A 22,273-nucleotide genomic window follows, 5' to 3' on the forward strand; every position below is an offset into this window, starting at 1 on the left:
AAGTTGCAGCGAAATTCATTCCGATGGCTTTGGCACGAAGCTGATGGCGGAGCAAAAGCGCCTTCGTGTTGAAGCCTCACAGGACATGTTGTGACGTGCCCAGCTCGTCCACAATTTCTCGGATAGTCACACGACTGAAAAGCCACCGAAAGCCATCTGAATCTTCCGAATGGTGGAAGAGCTGGGCATGTCACAACATGTCCTGTGAGGCTTCAACACGGTGGCACTTTTGCTCTGCCATCAGTTTCATGCCAATGAATTTCACCGCCACTTTTTTCATGGCAAAATTTTCTGTCACAGTGGAATGTGCTGAAAAAGTGCTAATGTCCACCTCTTCCACAATTTCTTGGATAGTCACATGATGGTCCCACATCACCACAGCATTCACTTTGGAAATGATCTGGTGATTTCAGCATGTTGATGGCCGCCCGGAGCGTGGTTCGCTCTCCACCATTGTGCAGACATCTTTAAACCAGTTGTACCGCTCCTTAATCTGTGTGATGCCCATAGCATCATCACCGAAAGCCGTCTGAATAATCCGAATGGTTTCCACCTGGCTGTCGCCCAGTTTCTGGCAAAATTTGATGCAGTCGCGCTGCTCCAGTCGTTCCGCCATTTTCCTTGAAAAGAAAAAACGACGAGAGACTACACCCATCCTCACACAAAGGCTGCTTGCAAGCAAATGACGCAATCGACAGGCGTGAAAAAACTCACGCATGCGCACAAAGGTTCAAGGTTGGCTCATGCAAGCACACGTGATTCAAATCCATCAGGTTTTTGAAAAAAAAATAAAAAGGTCAGATACTTTTCTAACAGACCTCGTATACAGAAATGTGAATGTCTGGGAGTGTATTCCGCCACCTTGGATAATTTTGTTTGAGCAATGAGTCAAAGTACGTTACACTGTCACCAGGCTGCCTCCACCCGGACTGGCAAGTCACTATGTCGCATCGCTTAGCATTTTGATATTTTATCTTTTTTGTCATGGCACATCTGTATGGCATCCCTTTTATCTATTTTCACAAAGACCGTGCAGATATGAGGAGACTTAACAAAATCAACTGAGGCAGGTCGAAGTCTCTGTTCATTCTGAATAGTTGCAGCCTCCACAGTCTTTCTGACCTGTTATAATAAGTATAAAAGCCATCATCAATGGAAAGTCAGGTGTGGATGTTTTAATTTCAGCAGTAGGCCACCTGGTTTCACAAATTACTTTCCCTGCCTCATTCCATGTTTGTTACTCAGTGGAATTACTGTGTATGCCCCCTGTAAGACAGCAAAACTACTGTAATCACTGTGATGAATAGCAACGTGTCATTTTGTAAGGAAGAGAAGTGTTAGGCAAGTGTGACATTTTAATTGTTTAGTTTGATTAAGGACCAAAAATAGATTTAAATGTTGCAGATCTATCATTCTGATTGACATATGAATCACAACAGATAACGCCACTTGTTTTTTTCTGTTACAGGTGTGCACAGGGGGATGTCGTCACACACACAGCATGGCTAAATCGTTCAAGTATACTGTATGCTGGAGAAGAAAAATGGTCAGTGGATCCCCGAGTGAGTCTGGTGACCCTTAATCAAGACGAGTTTACCATCAAGATTGAAAATGTGGACACGACAGATGAAGGGCAGTATGTGTGTGCTGTGCAGACAAGCAGTCGACCGAGAACCACCTCTGTGCACATCCTCGTCCAAGGTAACAAAGCTCTCTCGATTTAAGGTCATATAATGTAGTTGTACACTGTACTGGTGCAGAACGGCAAATCATTTCTTATTTCTGCAAAGCTTTTGCAGCTTGATGCCCTTCTAGATGGGAACTCTGTGTTTATTTGGGTTTTGGACTGACAACAAGTATGACCCATTTTTTCCCCATGTGGCTGAATGGTGTCATAAATGTAGATATCTAAATGAATTATCTTGATTGTTTAGTCATAATCACATCAGCAAGTACAATTAACCCTCTGGAGTTGCCTCATGTGTCATGTCATGTGTCATGTCATTCCATCAAATCCAACAGACTCTGAGTTTCCATTTGAATATGTTGAAAGTGTGGATTTCAAACTATATACCAGTTTTTATATTTTGTTGCTAGGCGCAGTAAAACTTGAATCATGATTAATAATTATTGCCATGTTTTTTCCTGAATGTTATGGTCATTTTAGGTGTGCATTTTTGTTGAAACGCACAGCAAAGGGGACTTCTACTTCCTTGTTGGCTCTCCCTCGGTGCAGAAGTTGAGGGGAAAAAACAGACTTCCTTTTTACTATTGGTGGAAAAACACACAACTTAAACCAATTAAAATCACCAACCCCACACAGAGTTGTTGCTGAGGTGATTTAGACAAAATGCGACCAAAGACAGACTAAAGTGCCAACACTGCCTCCAGGTGGACAACAGGAGGAGTGACACTCCTCTTGTGGGTCAAGACTGTGTTCACTTGATTTGTTTTATTCCGTGTTTTGTCTGTATCACAAGTTAGCATGCTAATAGCTCAGTAAAATGTCTTGTAAATCACCTCAGCGATATTGTCTGGTTACAAAAACAGTGTTTTTAGTTTTAGAATGGTTTATTTCTTGCTAACTTTCACAAAATATAAAAGAAAAAAATGCCAAACAGGTTTGTACAGAAATGCTGCTGTTTCTGAGTGTATTCATCTTGGATTATTTTTGAAACAGCCAATTGATGTCCCACTGCATTTTCACTCGGATTGGCATTTGCTGTGTTACGTTGTTCAGTATTTTCATTAAATAGACTTATCTGTTTTGGCCCTGCCTAGCTGCCGACATAGCTCTGTTGTCTTGTATCACTGCAAAATGCCTGCTCTGTTTGAAAATGAATGGAAGTTTAGGGCCCTGTCCCACTGGTGAGAGGATTAATTGCGCATAAACTGAGTATACAAATTGCCGGCATTCATTGTCGTCCACAACAAAAATGGCCAAAAATGACAAATGTCCCAGTATGAATTACAGATATATTAATAATATATAGTGAATATACACTCAACAAAAATATAAACACAACACTTTTGGTTTTGCTCCCATTTTGTATGAGATGAACTCAAAGATCTAAAACTTTTTCCACATACATAATATCACCATTTCCCTCAAATATTGTTCACAAACCAGTCTAAATCTGTGATAGTGAGCACTTCTCCTTTGCTGAGATAATCCATCCCACCTCACAGGTGTGCCATATCAAGATGCTGATTAGACACCATGATTAGTGCACAGGTGTGCCTTAGACTGCCCACAATAAAAGGCCACTCTGAAAGGTGCAGTTTTATCACACAGCACAATGCCACAGATGTCGCAAGATTTGAGGGAGCGTGCAATTGGTATGCTGACAGCAGGAATGTCAACCAGAGCTGTTGCTCATGTATTGAATGTTCATTTCTCTACCATAAGCCATCTCCAAAGGCGTTTCAGAGAATTTGGCAGTACATCCAACCAGCCTCACAACCGCAGACCATGTGTAACCACACCAGCCCAGGACCTCCACATCCAGCATGTTCACCTCCAAGATCGTCTGAGACCAGCCACTCGGACAGCTGCTGAAACAATCGGTTTGCATAACCAAAGAATTTCTGCACAAACTGTCAGAAACCGTCTCAGGGAAGCTCATCTGCATGCTCGTCGTCCTCATCGGGGTCTCGACCTGACTCCAGTTCGTCGTCGTAACCGACTTGAGTGGGCAAATGCTCACATTCGCTGGTGTTTGGCACGTTGGAGAGGTGTTCTCTTCACGGATGATGCGAAGGAGATGTGTTGCACTGCATGAGGCAAATGGTGGTCACACCAGATACTGACTGGTATCCCCCCCAATAAAACAAAACTGCACCTTTCAGAGTGGCCTTTTATTGTGGGCAGTCTAAGGCACACCTGTGCACTAATCATGTTGTCTAATCAGCATCTTGGTATGGCACAAATAAACGTCCTGGAGGAGACCCGATTGCAGCAGCTACGTCTTTGTGGATCTACACAGCCGGACCGGCACTGACTGGCAGGTATGTTGCTTTCTGCCACATATAGTACTTTGGGTTTACGTGACATGTTTGTTATGCATTCACAGATTGTCCGCAAATCAGCTGCAAAACAGATGTAATAAAAACGCTGTATTCATGGCCAATCTGTATGCAGTCGCTACAACGTATTTTAGTTTGTGATGTGGACATGATAGGGATGATATATATCTGTTTTACAAACTGTCCCAGTCCGCTGCCAAGCCGCAAATCCCTGTCAGTTGTGGATACCAGCGGTTAACGGCAGATATACAGCGCATAGAGTGAGTATGTATTGTGTATGAATTGAGTATGTATGGAGTATGTAAGGCGGATGTCATCCGCATCCAGATTTTTGAACAGCTCAAAAATCCTAGCTGCGGACATACATGCCTCTGCGGATGATCACGGGCGGGTTCGGATGACGGCCGACTCATACAGGCATGTTACACGGATATTGCGGATGTTTGGTGAATATGGGCCAATTCTGTGCGCAATCCATATGCAAATCCTCCTAAACGCCAGTGGGACAGGGCCCTTAGAGTAAATAATAACCGCTGTCTCTTCTTAAATTAAACTAATGTCAAGCAGCTATTGGTTTAAACATTAACAGTAGCTTAACCACGATAGTAATTGGTAGTTAAGGCTGCTTGCACATTCTCAGTTCTTTCTCAGCTGGGCAACAGTGTCCCCAAGTGGTATGAATAGGTATAAGCATTCAATTGGTTATAAGGTTGTTATAAGATTCTAGGAGTCCAGGAATTGCATACAGGTCATCATCAAAGTTCCATTGCATGATACTGGTTTTTTGGCAACCAAGTCTCTCCATAACTTTGTGAATTAACAATAAACAAATAAACAATGTTGTTGATATACACTGTACTCACCCTCTGCCCAAGCGGGCAAGGGTTATAAAAAGAAGCAACTGCTAATGAAGTAATGAACTTGTAAGTTTCTCATGAATATACTGCAAGCATTTCACTGAGGTAATATGTTTTATTTATTTATTTAGGGCAAATTAATTCAAACTGTAACTTGTTTGATTGATGACAAACCAGAAACTGCAAAGGAAACAGAAGTGTGCACTTTCTCTCATTCTTGAATCTCATTTGCTTATTCATGGCTCCACTGGAGCAATTAGGGACTAAGTGCCTTGCTCAAGGAGGGGGCGGTAGGAGATTCTCATTCATTGTGTTCGGGGAGGTTAATGGAGAATACCAGATGGTAAGATCCAAGCTAAGATGATGAGTGCAGGTGTGAAAGTGTCCTCAAGAGATACAGTGTGCTGAATGCTCACAGCAACATGGAATAGTTTAATGTGACAGTCTGAGGTGCAGAATGTCTGTGGTGCAGTTCACTTATAGTGACAGCGCAGTTCCAACCAACGAACCAAATATCCAACCAATTTATGAATTTTAAACGGATTGTGTAACAAAATCTTGGAACGTGAGCGTATGCCTGATGAATGGAGGAGACATGTACTGGTACAGATGAATAAGAATAAGGGTAATGCGCAGAGCTCCAGTGATTACCAGATTGATCAGTCATATTATGAATTTATACAAAAGAGCTGTAAAAGCTAGGCTGAAAAGAGAGATGAAGAACTCGCAGGAATTTGGTTTCTTGCTGAGTCAGAGCACAACAGATGCTGTCTTTGCACGTTGAATGCAGATAGAGAATAGACAAGGACAAAAGGAGCAGAACTGTGTGTTTATTGATTTAGATAAAGCTTGTGATAAGCCTCCAAGGGAGCAGTTGTGGTATTGTATAAGCACATCTGAAGTGGGAGAGACGTATGTGAGGGTGGTGCAGGATATGTACAGTGGGGTAAAAAAGTATTTAGTCAGTCCCTGATTGTGCAAGTTCTCCTACTTACAAAGATGAGAGAGGTCTGTAATTTTCAACACCATACCTGCTGTGAAGCATGGGGGTGGAAACATCATGCATTGGGGCTGTTTTTCTGCAAAAGGAAAAGGACGACTGATCTGTGTTAAGGGAAGAATGGAGGGGCCATGTATCATGAGATTTTAATGCAAAACCTGCTTCCTTCAGTGAGAGCGTTGAAGATACAACATGGCTGGGTCTTCCAGCATTACAATGATCCCAAACATACCGCTCAAGCCACAAAGGAGTGGCTCTGTAAAAAGCATTTCAAGGTCCTGGAGTGGCCAAGCCAGTCTCCAGACCTCAACCCCTTAGAAAATTTGTTGAGGGAGTTGAAAGTCCATGTTGCCCAGCAACAGCCCCAAAACATCACTGCTCTAGTGGAGACCTGCATGGAGGAATGGGCCAAAATACCAGCTACAATGTGTGCAAACCTGGTGAAGACTTGCAGGAAACGTTTGACCTCTGTCATTAGCAACAAAGATTATGTTACCAACAAAGATTATGTTACAAAATATTGAGCTGAACTTTTGTTATTGACCAAATACTTATTTTCCACCATAATTTACTAATAAATTCTTTAAAAATCCTACACTATGATTTCCTGGATTTTTTTTTTTCTCATTTTGTCTCTCACAGTGGAAGTGTACCTGTGTTGAAAATTACAGACCTCTCTCATCTTTCTAAGTAGAACTTGCAGAATCAGGGGCTGACTAAATACTTTTTTACCCCACTGTATGAGGACAGTGTGACATTAGTGAGGGAGTAAAGCAAGTTGAGGATATCCAGGAGAGATAGAAGTATGCACTGGAGAGAAGGGGACTGAAAGTCATGAGTAGCAAGATGGTGTGCACGTGTGTGAATGAGATGGATGGTAGCAGAATTGTGCTGTTGCAAGGAGTTGAGGCGGTGAAGGTAGATGTACAAGAGGGTAGTGAGGCCAGCAATGCTGTATCGATTCAGGGCAGTTGTACGAACACAAATGCAGGCGGGAGAGCTGGAGAAGGCAGAATTAAAGATGCTGCAATTTTCCTTGGGAATATCGAGGATGGACAGGATTAGGAGTGAGCATATCACAGGGACAACACAGGTAGGGCAACTTAGAGACAATGCAAGAGAGGTTAGATTGAGATGGTTTGGGCATGTGTAGAGGAGGGATGGGAGTATATCAGGAGAAGGATCCTGAGGATGGAGCTGAAGGCCAGAGAAGAATGAGGCCAAAGGGGAGGTTAGTGGATATGGTGAAGGAGGCAGACATGGAGATGGAAGCTGTGGAAGACTCTAGTTTAAAATTCTGTGTGGGGGGAATCAGTACACTAGTTTAATTGGCAATCAATTTATACTTTTGCTTTATTTAACCACCAAAATTTCTTTTCAGTGTTAAAATTGTTTGGAGTGCTCTTAACAACTGTGTGTGACATGAAGCGACAACATGACGGGAGTATGCAAACATTCCGGACATCACCGCATCCATCACACCAGGGGAAAGCTTTTGGTCCTGGATGGCATCCTCCCAGGCACACAAATGGTGCATACTCACCTTTTGAAAGTAGACATCTATCTGCCACAGCTGAGTGAAATGAAGGCATCTCCTTGACCTTCTCCACCTGCTAGGGTTCTCAACTACTACTCCTGGATTATGCTGAAAGAAATTTGCTGTAAGGTCAAAATGTGGTAGCTGACATTCCCTTTCAATGCTAGTGATACTCATATGAGGTTCACTGAGTAACCATTTGACACAGTCATTCCAGCAGTACTCAAGGATACTCTGGGGAGATCTAGTATCAAAGTCATTGCCTCAGATCAGAAGTTCACATCCAAGTCTCACAACCATGCAGTAAGTCAGGAAGTACCAGAAATCCTAAAGACTTGGGGCCGCATGTACAAAGTGTGCCTACACACAAAAACGTGGTGTACATCGATCTCCACACTAATGTCGAGATGTATCAAAGGTGAAATGACCATGGAAATGTGCTGTGCATTGCAAAAAAATCCTGGCTGGCACACACACATTTCTGCAGCTGTTGTTTCACTGCCGACACGTACAGGTGATGCTGGGAACCATTAATAGTGTGAAAACATGAAGTTATCAGAGTGACATGCCCACAAGAGACACTTTTATGAACAGTTAACACACTCATGTGTTTGCAGTTATATGGGTGGATATAAAAGTCATGCGTAAAATGGATTTATAAATGGCTGCATTAGTGTTGTTAGAGGACCTTACAAATGGTGCGATCTGACGTGATCGTGTAGTCAGGGGAAGCAAAGATTTACTGTTGGGAAAGTGTAGGTACACGGACCCACAACAGGGGGCGCAAATGAACGGACAATGGATGAGGTCAAATAACAACACTTTACTGTTGTGAATGGGCACAACAAATACAATCAGATTACAACAATAGACAAAAGCCAAATCACAAAAGGTGTCGTGTGGGCAGGCTCGAAGATAGGAGACGTCTGTCCAAAGCAGAACCGGAACCACACGATTTCCTCCACCACCAGACCCCGGGAATACTGGAGCCGCCAAGACCCGAACTCCCAGGTGGCCACTGCCTTCGCGTGTCGGACCTGGTACTGCTGGCGAGGAACAAACGAACAATTAAATGTGGGTGCGTCTGCACCCAGGAATCCGTACGGCAGGAAAACTACTTCCACCACTCGTTGGAAAAGGAGTCAGCTAAACAACTCACAAAAGTCACAAAAGATCACTGTTAACCAGTCAGCTGAGCACGTTACCTTCCAGGTAGAACGATATCTCGGCAAAGAGGTGGAGGCGTCGTCCTGCTGATATTCCCCTGCTGATCAGATGATGGGTAACAGCTGTTGCAGGTGATGCATGACAGCTGTCACCCTGGCTGCTCCTGTGAGGTGACTGCGCCCTCTCGTGCCTGAAGCCCACACTTCAGGCAGGGCGCCCTCTGGTGGTGGGCCAGCAGTACCTCCTCTTCTGGCGGCCCACACAACAGGACCCCCCCCTCAACGGGCGCCTCCTGGCACCCGACCAGGCTTGTCCGGGTGGCGGCGGTAGAAATCGGCCAGGAGGGCCGGGTCCAGGATGAAGCTCCTCTTCACCCAGGAGCGTTCTTCGGGGCCGTACCCCTCCCAGTCCACCAAATACTGGAAGCCCCGGCCCATCCTACGGACATCCAAAAGCCGGCGTACAGTCCAAGCCGGCTCGCCATCGATGATCCGGGCAGGAGGCGGTGCCGGACCCGGAGTACAGAGGGGTGAGGTGTGATGTGGTTTTATTCGGGACACATGAAACACAGGATGGATCCGCAGTGAGGCCGGAAGCTGAAGCCTCACCGCGGCTGGACTGATGACCTTAAGGATCTTAAATGGGCCGATGTAATGGTCCTGTAGCTTGGGGGAGTCCACCTTGAGGGGAATGTCCTTTGTGGATAACCACACCTCCTGCCCTGGCCGATACGCAGGGGCCGGGGCCCGCCGACGGTCTGCATGGGCTTTTGCCCTCGTCCGGGCCTTTAGCAAAGCAGAACGGGCGGCACGCCACACCCGACGGCACTTCCGTAGGTGGGCCTGGACCGAGGGCACACCGACCTCTCCCTCAACCACCGGAAACAACGGGGGCTGATACCCCAGACATACCTCAAAAGGGGAGAGGCCGGTGGCTGAAGACACCTGGCTGTTATGAGCATACTCGATCCAGGCCAAATGGGTACTCCAGGCCGCCGGGTGCGCGGCAGTCACGCAGCGCAAAGCCTGTTCCACCTCCTGGTTTACCCGTTCTGCTTGCCCGTTGGTCTGAGGGTGGTACCCGGACGAGAGACTCACCGTGGCCCCCAGTTCCCGGCAGAAGCTCCTCCAGACTTGCGAGGAGAACTGGGGACCGCGATCGGAGACGATGTCTGTTGGAATCCCATGCAGCCGGACGACGTGGTGGACCAGGAGGTCCGCTGTCTCCTGGGCTGTTGGGAGCTTCGGGAGGGCCACGAAGTGGGCCGCCTTGGAGAATCAGTCCACTATCGTGAGGATGGTGGTGTTACCCTGGGACGGCGGGAGGCCCGTGACAAAATCCAGGCCGATGAGGGACCAGGGGCGATGAGGCACAGGCAGCGGCTGGAGTAGTCCTGATGCCCTGCGATGGTCAGCCTTGCCCCTGGCGCAGGTGGTGCAGGCCTGGATATAATCCCGGACGTCGGCCTCTAGGGACGCCCACCAGAAGCGCTGCCGGACAACTGCCATGGTTCTTCGCACCCCTGGATGACAGGAGAGCTTGGAGCCATGACAGAAGTCCAGGACTGCAGCCCTAGCTTCTGGTGGGACGTATAGTTTGTTCTTCGGCCCAGTTCCGGGGTCCGGGCTTCATGCCAGGGCCTCCCGGACGGTTCTCTCTACGTCCCAGGTGAGGGTGGCCACGATAGTGGACTCCGGGATGATGGGTTCCGGTGGATCCGACAACTCCGCTTTGACTTCATCTTCATGTACCCGGGACAAGGCATCCGATCTCTGGTTTTTGGTCCCGGGACGGTAGGTGATCCGGAAGTCAAAACGGCCGAAGAACAGTGACCAGCGGGCTTGCCTGGGATTCAGCCGCTTGGCGGTCCTGATATACTCCAGGTTCCGGTGGTCAGTGAAAACCGTGAATGGCACGGACGTTCCCTCCAACAGATGTCTCCACTCTTCAAGAGCCTCTTTCACCGCAAGGAGTTCTCGATTGCCGACGTCATAGTTCCGTTCGGCCAGGGTCAACCTGCGGGAAAAATAGGCACACGGGTGAAGGACCTTATCGGTCTTCCCGCTCTGGGAAAGCACAGCTCCTATCCCTGAGTCCGAGGCGTCCACTTCAACCACTAACTGGCGACTAGGATCGGGCTGCACCAGAACGGGTGCAGACGAGAAGCGCCGTTTCAACTCCTTGAACGCGGCATCGCAACGATCCAACCAGGTGAAGGGGACTTTTGGTGAGGTCAGGGCTGTCAGGGGGCTAACTACCTGACTGTAGCCCTTAATGAACCTCCTGTAGAAATTTGCAAAGCCGAGGAACTGTTGCAGCTTCCTACGGCTAGTGGGTTGGGGCCAGTCTCTCACCGCCACAACCTTGGCCGGATCAGGAGCGACGGAGTTGGGGGAGATGATAAATAAAGGACAAAGATGTGCGGTGAAACTCACACTTTTCGCCCTTCACAAACAGCCGGTTCTCCAACAACCGCTGCAGGACCTGACGTACATGCCGGACATGAGTCTCAGGATCTGGAGAAAAGATGAGTATATCGTCTAGATATACGAAGACGAATCGGTGCAGGAAATCCCGCAAGACATCATTAACTAATGCTTGGAACGTCACGGGGGCGTTTGTGAGGCCGAACGGCATGACCAGGTACTCAAAGTGACCTAATGGGGTGTTGAATGCCATCTTCCATTCGTCTCCCTTCCGGATCCGAACCAGGTGATACGCATTTCTAAGATCCAGCTTAGTAAAGATTTTGGCTCCATGCAGGGGGGTGAACACGGAATCTAATAATGGCAACGGGTATCGGTTGCGAACCGTAATCTCATTCAGCCCCCTGTAATCAATACATGGACGAAGTCCGCCATCTTTCTTGCCCACAAAAAAGAAACCTGCCCCCATCGGGGAGGTGGAGTTCCGGATCAGCCCGGCAGCTAATGAGTCCTGGATGTAGGTCTCCATTGATTCGCGCTCAGGTCGTGAGAGGTTATACAGCCTGCTGGACGGGAACTCAGCGCCTGGAACCACATCAATGGCACAATCGTACGGACGGTGCGGGGGAAGGGTGAGTGCCAGATCCTTGCTGAAGACGTCAGCAAGATCGTGGTACTCACCGGCACTGCCGTCAGATTGGGAGGGACTTTGACCTCCTCCTTAGCCTGGGAACCGGGAGGAACCGAGGATCCTAAACACACCCGATGGCAGGTTTCTCTCCACTGAACCACCACCCCAGATGGCCAATCGATCCGGGGATTGTGCTTTAACATCCATGGGATGCCCAAAATCACGCGGGAGGTAGAAGGAGTTACAAAAAACCCAATCTCCTCCCAGTGGTTTCCAGACACCACCAGAGTTACTGGTTGTGTCTTGTGTGTGAGTAAAGGGAGGAGGGTGCCATCTAGTGCCCGCACCTGCAATGGCGAAGGAAGTGCCACCAGAGGGAGCCCTACCTCCTTTGCCCATCCGCTGTCTAGCAGATTCCCTTCTGACCCCGTGTCCACCAGTGCTCGGGCTTGAAGGGTTAAATCCCCGCTCAGGATCGTGACTGAGAGTCGTGTGGCAATTTGTGTGTGTCTCACTTGAATGTCTTGACCCCCCCTTAGCCCAGTCTCTAAGGGTGAGTGTTGACGTCTTGGCCGTTTGGGGCAGTCTCTCTGTGTGTGCTCTGTTGAGCTGCAGAGAAAACACTCTCCACGGATCAGCCTCCCCATTTTGGCCCTGTGCGTTTCCCTAACAACGTCAACAGGGGGAGCTGTTGCCCCACAAAGCGCTGCGGCTGTGGAGCGTGGGGAGGGCGGCCCCTTTTCGAACCCGGAAGGGAGAGGGGCAGCGCGTATCCGGTCACGTCCTTCGCCTTGCTCCCGACGGTGTTCCTCTAACCGATTGTCTAATCGTATAACGAGATCAATAAGCCCGTCCAAATCCCGCGGTTCGTCCTTAGCCACCAGGTGCTCCTTCAGGACCAACGATAGTCCGTTTACGAAGGCGGCGCGGAGGGCGGTGCTATTCCAGCCGGACCTCGCAGCCGCGATGCGGAAGTCGACTGCATAAGCAGCTGCGCTCCGGCACCCCTGTCTCATTGACAGCAGCACGGCTGAAGCGGTCTCTCCTCTATTTGGGTGATCGAACACTGTTCTGAACTCCCTCACAAACCCATCATATGTCAGAAGGAGCCGTGAATTTTGCTCCCAGAGCGCTGTAGCCCAAGCGCGTGCCTTGCCGCGAAGCAGATTAATCACATAAGCTATCTTACTAGCATCAGTCGCGTACATGACGGGACGTTGTGCGAAGACGAGCGAACACTGCATAAGAAAGTCCGCGCATGTCTCCACACAACTCCCGTACGGTTCTGGAGGGCTTATGTATGCTTCAGGGGAAGGTGGGAGGGGTCGTTGAACGACCTGTGGAACGTCACTATTGCGCACAGGATCGACAGGAGGGGGAGCCGCAGCAGCGCCCTGGGGGCGCGCTTCCACCTGCGTGGCGAGAGCCTCCACCCTGCGGTTAAGGAGGACGTTCTGCTCGGTCATCAGATCCAGCCGAGCCGTAAAAGCAGTGAGGATTCGCTGCAACTCACCGATCATTCCTCCTGCAGACGCCATTGGCCGTTCAACGGCCGGTCGACGCCCCTCGGGGTCCATGACGTTGGCCGAGATATCCTGTTGGGAAAGTGTAGGTACACGGACCCACAACAGGGGGCGCAAATGAACGGACAATGGATGAGGTCAAATAACAACACTTTACTGTTGTGAATGGGCGCAACAAATACAATCAGATTACAACAATAGACAAAAGCCAAATCACAAAAGGTGTCATGTGGGCAGGCTCGAAGATAGGAGACGTCTGTCCAAAGCAGAACCGGAACCACACGATTTCCTCCGCCACCAGACCCCGGGAATACTGGAGCCGCCAAGTCCCGAACTCCCAGGTGGCCACTGCCTTCGCGTGTCGGACCTGGTACTGCTGGCGAGGAACAAAAGAACAATTAAATGTGGGTGCGTCTGCACCCAGGAATCCGTACGGCAGGAAAACTACCTCCACCACTCGTTGGAAAAGGAGTCAGCTAAACAACTCACAAAAGTCACAAAAGATCACTGTTAACCAGTCAGCTGAGCACGTTACCTTCCAGGTAGAACGATATCTCGGCAAAGAGGTGGAGGCGTCGTCCTGCTGATATTCCCCTGCTGATCAGATGATGGGTAACAGCTGCTGCAGGTGATGCGTGACAGCTGTCACCCTGGCTGCTCCTGTGAGGCGACTGCGCCCTCTCGTGCCTGAAGCCCGCACTTCAGGCAGGGCGCCCTCTGGTGGTGGGCCAGCAGTACCTCCTCTTCTGGCGGCCCACACAACATTTACTTGCAAATTACGATAACTGACTCATAAGCCAATTTCGATTACCATGGCCAGTGTTACTGGAGTTGCATCCAGAACTGCGGCCGGCCAAGAGCGCAGTTCAGTGAGGAGCCAGTGGTTGTCTATGCCCACTCAGGTGCTAACCACGCTGGACTTCCTGGCAACAGGCACATTCCACCATGAGCTGGCCGATCAGCCAGGAGTGTACCAGTCAACCTTGCGCTGAGGCTTGCCAGCTGTGGGGAATGGAATCATCTGAATGTCATCCAGGTATATCGCATTTCAACATTAAATTGCAATTTTCAATGAGAGCCAGTTTCTCTAATATAATTGGAGCTATTGACTGCACACATATTGGTATAAAGGTACCATCACATGATGAATTTGTTTGTGTTAATAGGAAACAATTTCATTCCATCAGTGATCAAATCATATGTGAAATGCATTGGATGGGTTGGGAACAGGCAGGCTGGCACAATGCTCGATGGGTAAATAGTTTATAAGTTCTGAATGAAAACCAGCGCGGGGACATTTGGGCATGTGCACTTTCAACTATGTTTTTTGTGGTCATTATAATTTTTTTTTTAATTGATGGTGAAACTAGAGCTGCACATTCTTAACAGGCACCTGACTCTCCCTGTGTTCAGTATTTGCCAATAAATGTGTATGTAAAATTGTGAATGTCACACATTGTCAGCCAGCGCACCTAATTTCTCTTAACTTCCATGTTTGTGTACTGCTCTGAGCTCACAGCGGCCTCACACACACACACACACACACACACACACACACACACACACACACACACACACACACACACACACACACACACACACACACACACACACACATTCCCAATAACATATTTCCCATTTCATGTTTATCTCATTTGCAAGGGTACCAAGTAAACTAGCCCTGCCTGTCGCCACTACATATCCAGTTTCTGTGTTCATTTTAACTCATCTGATGGAGTGGGGATCCCCAGCTCCCAGGGCCTATTTACATGAATTTGCATATTTAAATAGGGGCATGGAAAGGGAGTGGCTTGGTGCATGTGCATTCAATTCCACGTTGATTGGGATGTACAAATGAAACGTGCTTGGATCCATGCATACACACACTTTGATACATATGAATTTTTTTTGTGCTTACACCAGTTTCTGGGTTTTGGCGTATGCCATGTTTCAGTAGGAAATCCATGCAAGTCTTTGTACATGAGGCCCCTGGAAAAAAGGTTGCTGGCATTGTGTGTTTGCCACTTCTCTGGGTTTCACTTTTGTAACTTGGCTTGAGTCTAATTTTTTTTTGTTTTTGATTATGTACTTGACGTGGTTCTTGGTGTTTCAGTGTGCGTTTTAACCATTTTGATTGTTTAGTGCCTTTTTTGCACTCCATGACGCCGCATGTCACTCCCTTGGCTAGCATGATGATAAGCTACTCTGCAGCTGAGCTATGGAGCCTGAACAACAATAATGTCCCTCAGGATATCCTCGCTATCACAGAGCTTGGTTTGTTCCGCCGACCTCGCTGCATTCACAGAGGCTCCCGGAGAAAGTTAGTATTCCATCAGACTGGGTCGTCTGTGCTGGTTATCTGGTCAGCTGAATGCATTGGCGCTCTGCGTTCATGTCATCAGAGCACTATGGCTTCTGGGACTTGTAGTCCTGATGTGACGACAGTGGTTTCTGGCACTCTCCGGGTGATGGATGAAGAATGTGGAGTGGATTTTAAGCTACAAAGGCCTGTTCAAAGATGTCACTCTGTCAACCCCATGGAAGTCTTCAGTTTGGGTCTCATTAACATCAGATCACTGTCTTCGAAATCCCTGTTGATTAATGATCTAATTATGGATCATCACTTGAACATAGTTGGGTTATGTGAAGCCTGGCACAAACCCACAGCTGTTCTTCTTTTGAATGAGGCCTGCCCACCGGCGTATACATTTAATCATGTGTCTCCTGGTGCGAAGCAAGGCGGGGGTGTTGCTTTTATTTATAAATTTAGATTTACCTTATTGGCTGTTGGGGGTCATGAATATAATTTGTTTGAACATCTGATTCTCTACTCTGCCCATGATGCTACATGGGGCAGGGTCAGAAGTATGGAAATCAGTCATGTTATTTTGTCACTGTTTATAGGCCTCTTGGCCCATATTCTGTATTCTTAGATGAATTTGGTGCATTTATATAGCGCTTTTCCATCTGCATCAGACGCTCAAAGTGCTTTACAGTTATGCCTCACATTCACCCAGTCAGGCGGGGATTTGAACCCATGATCTTCTGGACTCAAGCCCAACACCTTAACCACTAGACCATCACCTCCTCATTCATATAAATAAACCCTCTGATCCCCTCTGCAAATAATTTATGGAACTTGTGGATGGGTTACGACAGTGGTGTCCAAACTATTCCAGAAAGGGCCGAGCGGGTGCAGGTTTTCTTTGCAGCCACTGACTTCAGCAGGTGATTTCACTGATTAACATCCCTTTGAGCAGGTGAGATGAGTTCATCAGTGAAATCACCTGCTGGAGTTAGTGGCTGCAAAGAAAACCTGCACCCTCTCAGCCCTTTCTGGAATAGTTTGGACACCAATGGGTTAGGATATCAGCAATGCATTCAGGATTCGACGCACATTTGTGGAAATACATTGGATTTGGTTCTCACACTTGGCCTTGCTGTCACAAACATCGACATTTTGCCTCTTGCCTCGGTGGTCTCTGATCCCTCATTTATTAGGTTTACATTTGCATTGCCACGTTTAGTGGACCAACCTTCTCTATTACAGCAGTGATGTATTAAACCCTCAACTATGACTGAACTTGAAGTTAGACTGCCTGAAACTTTGGCTTCAGGTTTGGAGAATGTTCAGTCAGTGGATAGTCTTGCAGATGGCTTGAATTCAGCGCTCAAGGCTACACTTGATAAGGTTACATCTCCTCTTTTAAGGCCACTCTTTCCCAAGCAACAGTCGCCTTGGTTCAATGGTTACTTGCGTGACCTTAGGCAGAAGGCTCGAGGTTTGGAATGGAAATTGCATGGTTCCAAAATAGAGGTGTTCCACCTTGCGTGGCGTGATGCTATCTTAGATTATAAGCATGAAATACTGGCTACAAAGCGGGCCTATTATTCTGATTTGATCAGTAAAAACAAGCATATAGGCCAACATCAAATCTATTATTCTGTTCCAGAATTTTGGAAAAAGTGGTTTCACGGCAGCTTGTGCACCACCTCACTGAGAATGATCTTTTGAGCCTTTGCAGTCTGCTTTTAGAAAATATCACTCCACAGTGAGTGTTCGATAAAGTAGTGAATGACCTTCTGCGAGCAATGGACTCGGACACCACTACAGTTTTGGTGCTGTTAGATCTTAGTGCTGCATTTGATACCGTGGATCATCATATTTTGGTTGATGGGTTGGAGAATCTTTTTGGGATTACTGGACGTGCCCTTGCGTGGTTGACGTCATACCTTTTCAGTTGTTCTCAGTGTGTTTTGTATAATAACACTACCTCTAACCTTAAGCCCCGTTTACACATAGACGTTAAGAGCTCCCGGAAGCGTCCCAGAAGAGTTTTTGGCCGTCTTAAGGATCACACGCCGTTGTTAACGCTGGCACTAGGGGGTGTGGCTTAGTTCCGGCTTTACCGGGAATCGTCGAAAAAATTATTCAACATGTCGAATAATTCCGGGAGCACTCCCAGAGAATTCGCGTGACGACAGAGACAACGCGAACAACGGCGTTTGATACTTTTTAATTGCCGTTTCATCCTGCCCCTTCCTGTAGTGCCGCAGTTTACACCGCCGTAATTGGCGGCCGGCGTTGTATCCCTAATCAACGGCGTGTAAAACGGCGATAGAGCCCACATCGGTGTCCTCAAGGGTGTTTTAACTGGCGACAGAGGCAGACAAAACGGCGGCGCTAGCGGACAGTACGCCATTCTAAACGCCACCTCCCGGTAATGGCGTTTCAAACAGCCGATAGGCGGCGGTCAATATAAAAATGCTAGCGCGCTGCATGCAGGCCTCTCACTCGTGGCCAGCTCCAGATATTTTTGCAGAGAATCTCCAGTATGCCTCCTAAAAGAAAATTGGCAGCGGCAAGGACTTACCAAGAGGTCTGGTTCAGAAGCAGAGGGTAGCCCTGTGGTGGAGACGGAGCAACACGTTGAGGAGGGGAAAAAGGAAAGAGAAGAAAAGGCTGAGTATCTCCATCCCCCTGCAGTGACAGAGGCATGTATTCCTGCTGCTTCAGCCTATTATACTCTTTGCCTATATGCAAAAGTTCCTGGAGTAATGCATGATTTGCCTGGATAAATCCAGCGGTACACAGGGCATTATCGGCGGCAGCAGAACACCGCCGTTCTCACTCGTGTCTTAACCTGCGATTGTAAAGGATAGAACTGAGTATTAACCCCCGATGCCAGACGTGTGCCGGCTGTTATGGCGTCAAAACGCCGCTTTATTTTGGTGGATTTAGCGGCGTTTTATCTGCGTATTTGCAGCTAGTACGGTGGTCAAAACGCCGGAGAAATGCTCCGCCCCTTTTCACCGTGAAAACAGCCAGAACTACCGCGAACTTTGGTCTACATACTACCCGCCGACAAAACCGTCTATGTGTAAACCATGCTTTAGTGACATGAGATTCGGGGTTCCACAGGGTTCTGTTTTACGCCCTCTGCTTTTCTCCCTTCATGTAACACCCTTTCGGCATATACTGCAGCGTTTTGGGATTCCTTTTCATTGTTATGCTGATGACACTCAGTTGTACATGCCGATACCCGCGGGAAATCTCATTCCCATAAAATCTCTGGAGGACTCTCTTGTATCAGTGAGAAGCTGGATGTCTAATAACTTCCTACTTTTAAATTGTGATAAGACTGAAATTATAGTTCTTGGCCCAGTGAGACATTGGCATCAATGTGATCAGCTGGCGCTGAGCCTGGGTTCACATGTCATACATCATACGGCAAAGTGAGGTCTTGGGGTAATTTTTGATCCCACACTGTCCTTTGATCTCCATATTAGGGGTTTTACCAGGACTGCTTTTTTCCATCTCCAAAATATAGTGAGGATCTGCCCCATCCTATCTATGGCTGATGCTGAGACCGTGATTCATGCTTTTGTTTCTTCTTCTTGGATTATCGTAATGTTCTATTTTCAGGGTTACCTCAGACCAGCATTAGGGGTCTTCAGCTGGTTCAGAATGCTGCTGCCAGACTTTTGACATGAAGCAGAAGGTTTGAACATATTACACCCATTCTGACATCTTTGCACTGGCTTCCCATCTCTGTAAGAGCAGATTTTAAGGTCTTGTTATTAACCTATAAAGTTGTTCATGGACTGGCACCTTCTTATTTGGCCAGTTTGGTGAAACCCTACGTGCTGGCCCTGGTTTTGCGGTCGCAGGATGCTGGACTATTGTGTGTTTTCAGGTTGAATAATAAGTCAGCCCAGGAACTGAGAGACTAGTCGGGATTGAGGGAATGATTAATGCAGCAATGAACAGAGGCATCCTGGATGAAAACTTGCTCCACAGCGCTCTTGACCTCAGACTGGGCTGAAGGTTCTTTTGTCAGCAGGACAGTGACACTAAGCACACAGACGAGATATCAAAGGAGTGCTTCAGGACAACTCTGTGAATGTCCTTGGGTGGCCCAGCCAGAGTCCAGACCTGGATCCGATTGAACATCTTTGAAGAGATCTGAAAATGGTTGTGCACCGATGCTTCCCATCCAACCTGATGGAGCTTGAGAGGTGCTGCAAAGAAGAATGGGCAAAACTGCCCAAAGATAGGTGCACCAAGCTTGTTGAATCATATTCAAGAAGACTTGAGGCTATAATTGCTGCCAAAGGTGCATCAACAAAGTATTGAGCAAAGGGTGTGAATACATATATACACGTGATATCTTTTTTTTAAATAAAATTTCAAAAAAGTTTTTTCATGTTGTCATTATGGGGTGTTGTGAGTAGAATTTTGAGAGGAAAAATTCAGTTTACTCCATTTTGAAATAAGGCTGTAACATAACAAAATGTTGAAAAAGTGAAGCACGTGAATGCTTTCCAGATGCTCTGTATGCGCATTCAAATGTGTATTATTGCCTTTTGTCTCACGGAGGGGAAAATAATGTCTGTTGTTCCAGCTGAAAAATGCTAAAACTGCGTCTTTGTCTTGGTCGCTGGTGTGAGCGAATGCATGTGTTTGTATTTGCACATGAACTCCCACCCAGCTCTGTCTCTGGTTGGCTTACCATGACATTTTACTCTTCCTTACCCAATCACCATCACTTCACCCTCACCAAAGAAAACAAAGCAAAAAAGGTTGCAGCTCAGCTGCAGCTCAGAGATAAAAACAGCTTCAGTGAGCTTATACCCTCATCACACATATGCCGATTGAAGTGCAGTCTGAAGACCAGTGGACAAGTGAAGTGACAAAGTTTTTATTTGGCACACAAAATATTCAAATAGAAAAAAATGAACAATTCCACAAACGCATAAACAAAACTAGTGAGTCCGAAAGGGTGTGGGCTGAAGCAAAGCTTATTAGCGCCCACCCCTGCTAGCACAAGTCCATCAATTCTAATCAGTCATATTTACTTAAATACAAATTCACTACTACATGTCGACACACAGACATACATATCAATATACTATTCACTTATAATTATATTTATATAGTACCAGATCACAAGAAAGTCAAATCAAGGCACTTTACGCAAGTAAGGACTAACCTTACCAACCAACCCCCAGAGCAAGCACTAGGCAACTGTGGTGAGGAAAAACTCCCTATAAGGAAGAACCCTCAAGCAGACCAGGCTCTTGGGGGTGACCCTCTGCTTGGGCTGTGCCATATATACCTATATACATACGTATATACTTTACATACATAAATATATACATATATATACATACATATACACGGTCACTTATATACATATATACATATACACCTACCCATATCTATATATCTACATACGCATATACACTCAACAAAAATATAAACGCAACACTTTTGGTTTTGCTCCCATTTTGTATGAGATGAACTCAAAGATCTAAAACTTTTTCCACATACACAATATCACCATTTCCCTCAAATATTGTTCACAAACCAGTCTAAATCTGTGATAGTGAGCACTTCTCCTTTGCTGAGATAATCCATCCCACCTCACAGGTGTGCCATATCAAGATGCTGATTAGACACCATGATTAGTGCACAGGTGTGCCTTAGACTGCCCACAATAAAAGGCCACTCTGAAAGGTGCAGTTTTGTTTTATTGGGGGGGGGGATACCAGTCAGTATCTGGTGTGACCACCAACTGCCTCATGCAGTGCAACACATCTCCTTCGCATAGAGTTGATCAGGTTGTGGCCTGTTGAATGTTGGTCCACTCCTCTTCAATGGCTGTGCGAAGTTGTTGGATATTGGCAGGAACTGGTACACACTGTCGTGTACGCCGGTCCAGAGCATCCCAAACATGCTCAATGGGTGGCATGTCCGGTGAGTATGCCAGCCATGCAAGAACTGGGACATTTTCAGCTCCCAAGAATTGTGTACAGATCCCTGCAACATGGGGCCGTGCATTATCCTGCTGCAGCATGAGGTCATGTTCTTGGATGTATGGCACAACAATGGGCCTCAGGATCTCATCACGGTATCTCTGTGCATTCAAAATTCCATCAATAAAATGCACCTGTGTTCTTCATCCATAACAGACACCTGCCCATACCATAACCCCACCGCCACCATGGGCCACTCGATCCACAACATTGACATCAGAAAACCGCTCACCCACACGACGCCACACACGCTGTCTGCCATCTGCCCTGAACAGTGTGAACCGGGATTCATCCGTGAAGAGAACACCTCTCCAACGTGCCAAACACCAGCGAATGTGAGCATTTGCCCACTCAAGTCGGTTACAACGACGAACTGGAGTCAGGCCGAGACCCCGATGAGGACGACGAGCATGCAGATGAGCTTCCCTGAGACGGTTTCTGACAGTTTGTGCAGAAATTCTTTGGTTATGCAAACTGATTGTTTCAGCAGCTGTCCGAGTGGCTGGTCTCAGACGATCTTGGAGGTGAACATGCTGGATGTGGAGGTCCTGGGCTGGTGTGGTTACACGTGGTCTGTGGTTGTGAGGCTGGTTGGATGTACTGCCAAATTCTCTGAAATGCCTTTGGAGATGGCTTATGCTGGAGAAATGAACATTCAATACACGAGCAACAGCTCTGGTTGACATTCCTGCTGTCAGCATGCCAACTGCACGCTCCCTCAAATCTTGCGACATCTGTGGCATTGTGCTGTGTGACAAAACTGCACCTTTCAGAGTGGCCTTTTATT

General features: G+C 47.2%; 1 protein-coding gene across 4 annotated transcripts in view; it reads left to right on the forward strand.

Moving 5' to 3' along the window:
- ntm (neurotrimin) overlaps positions 1 to 22,273 on the forward strand; it is a 568,623-nt gene that overhangs the window by 357,367 nt on the left and 188,983 nt on the right. For all 4 annotated transcript variants that reach the window (XM_034178866.1, XM_034178869.1, XM_034178870.1 and 1 more), the window contains exon 2: positions 1,469 to 1,701. In XM_034178866.1, coding sequence (XP_034034757.1) covers positions 1,469 to 1,701 — 233 coding nt within the window. The remainder of the gene's footprint in view (positions 1 to 1,468; positions 1,702 to 22,273) is intronic.

The sequence above is a fragment of the Thalassophryne amazonica genome, chromosome 9 (genome assembly GCF_902500255.1).
Source record: "Thalassophryne amazonica chromosome 9, fThaAma1.1, whole genome shotgun sequence".
Lineage (NCBI taxonomy): Eukaryota > Metazoa > Chordata > Actinopteri > Batrachoidiformes > Batrachoididae > Thalassophryne > Thalassophryne amazonica.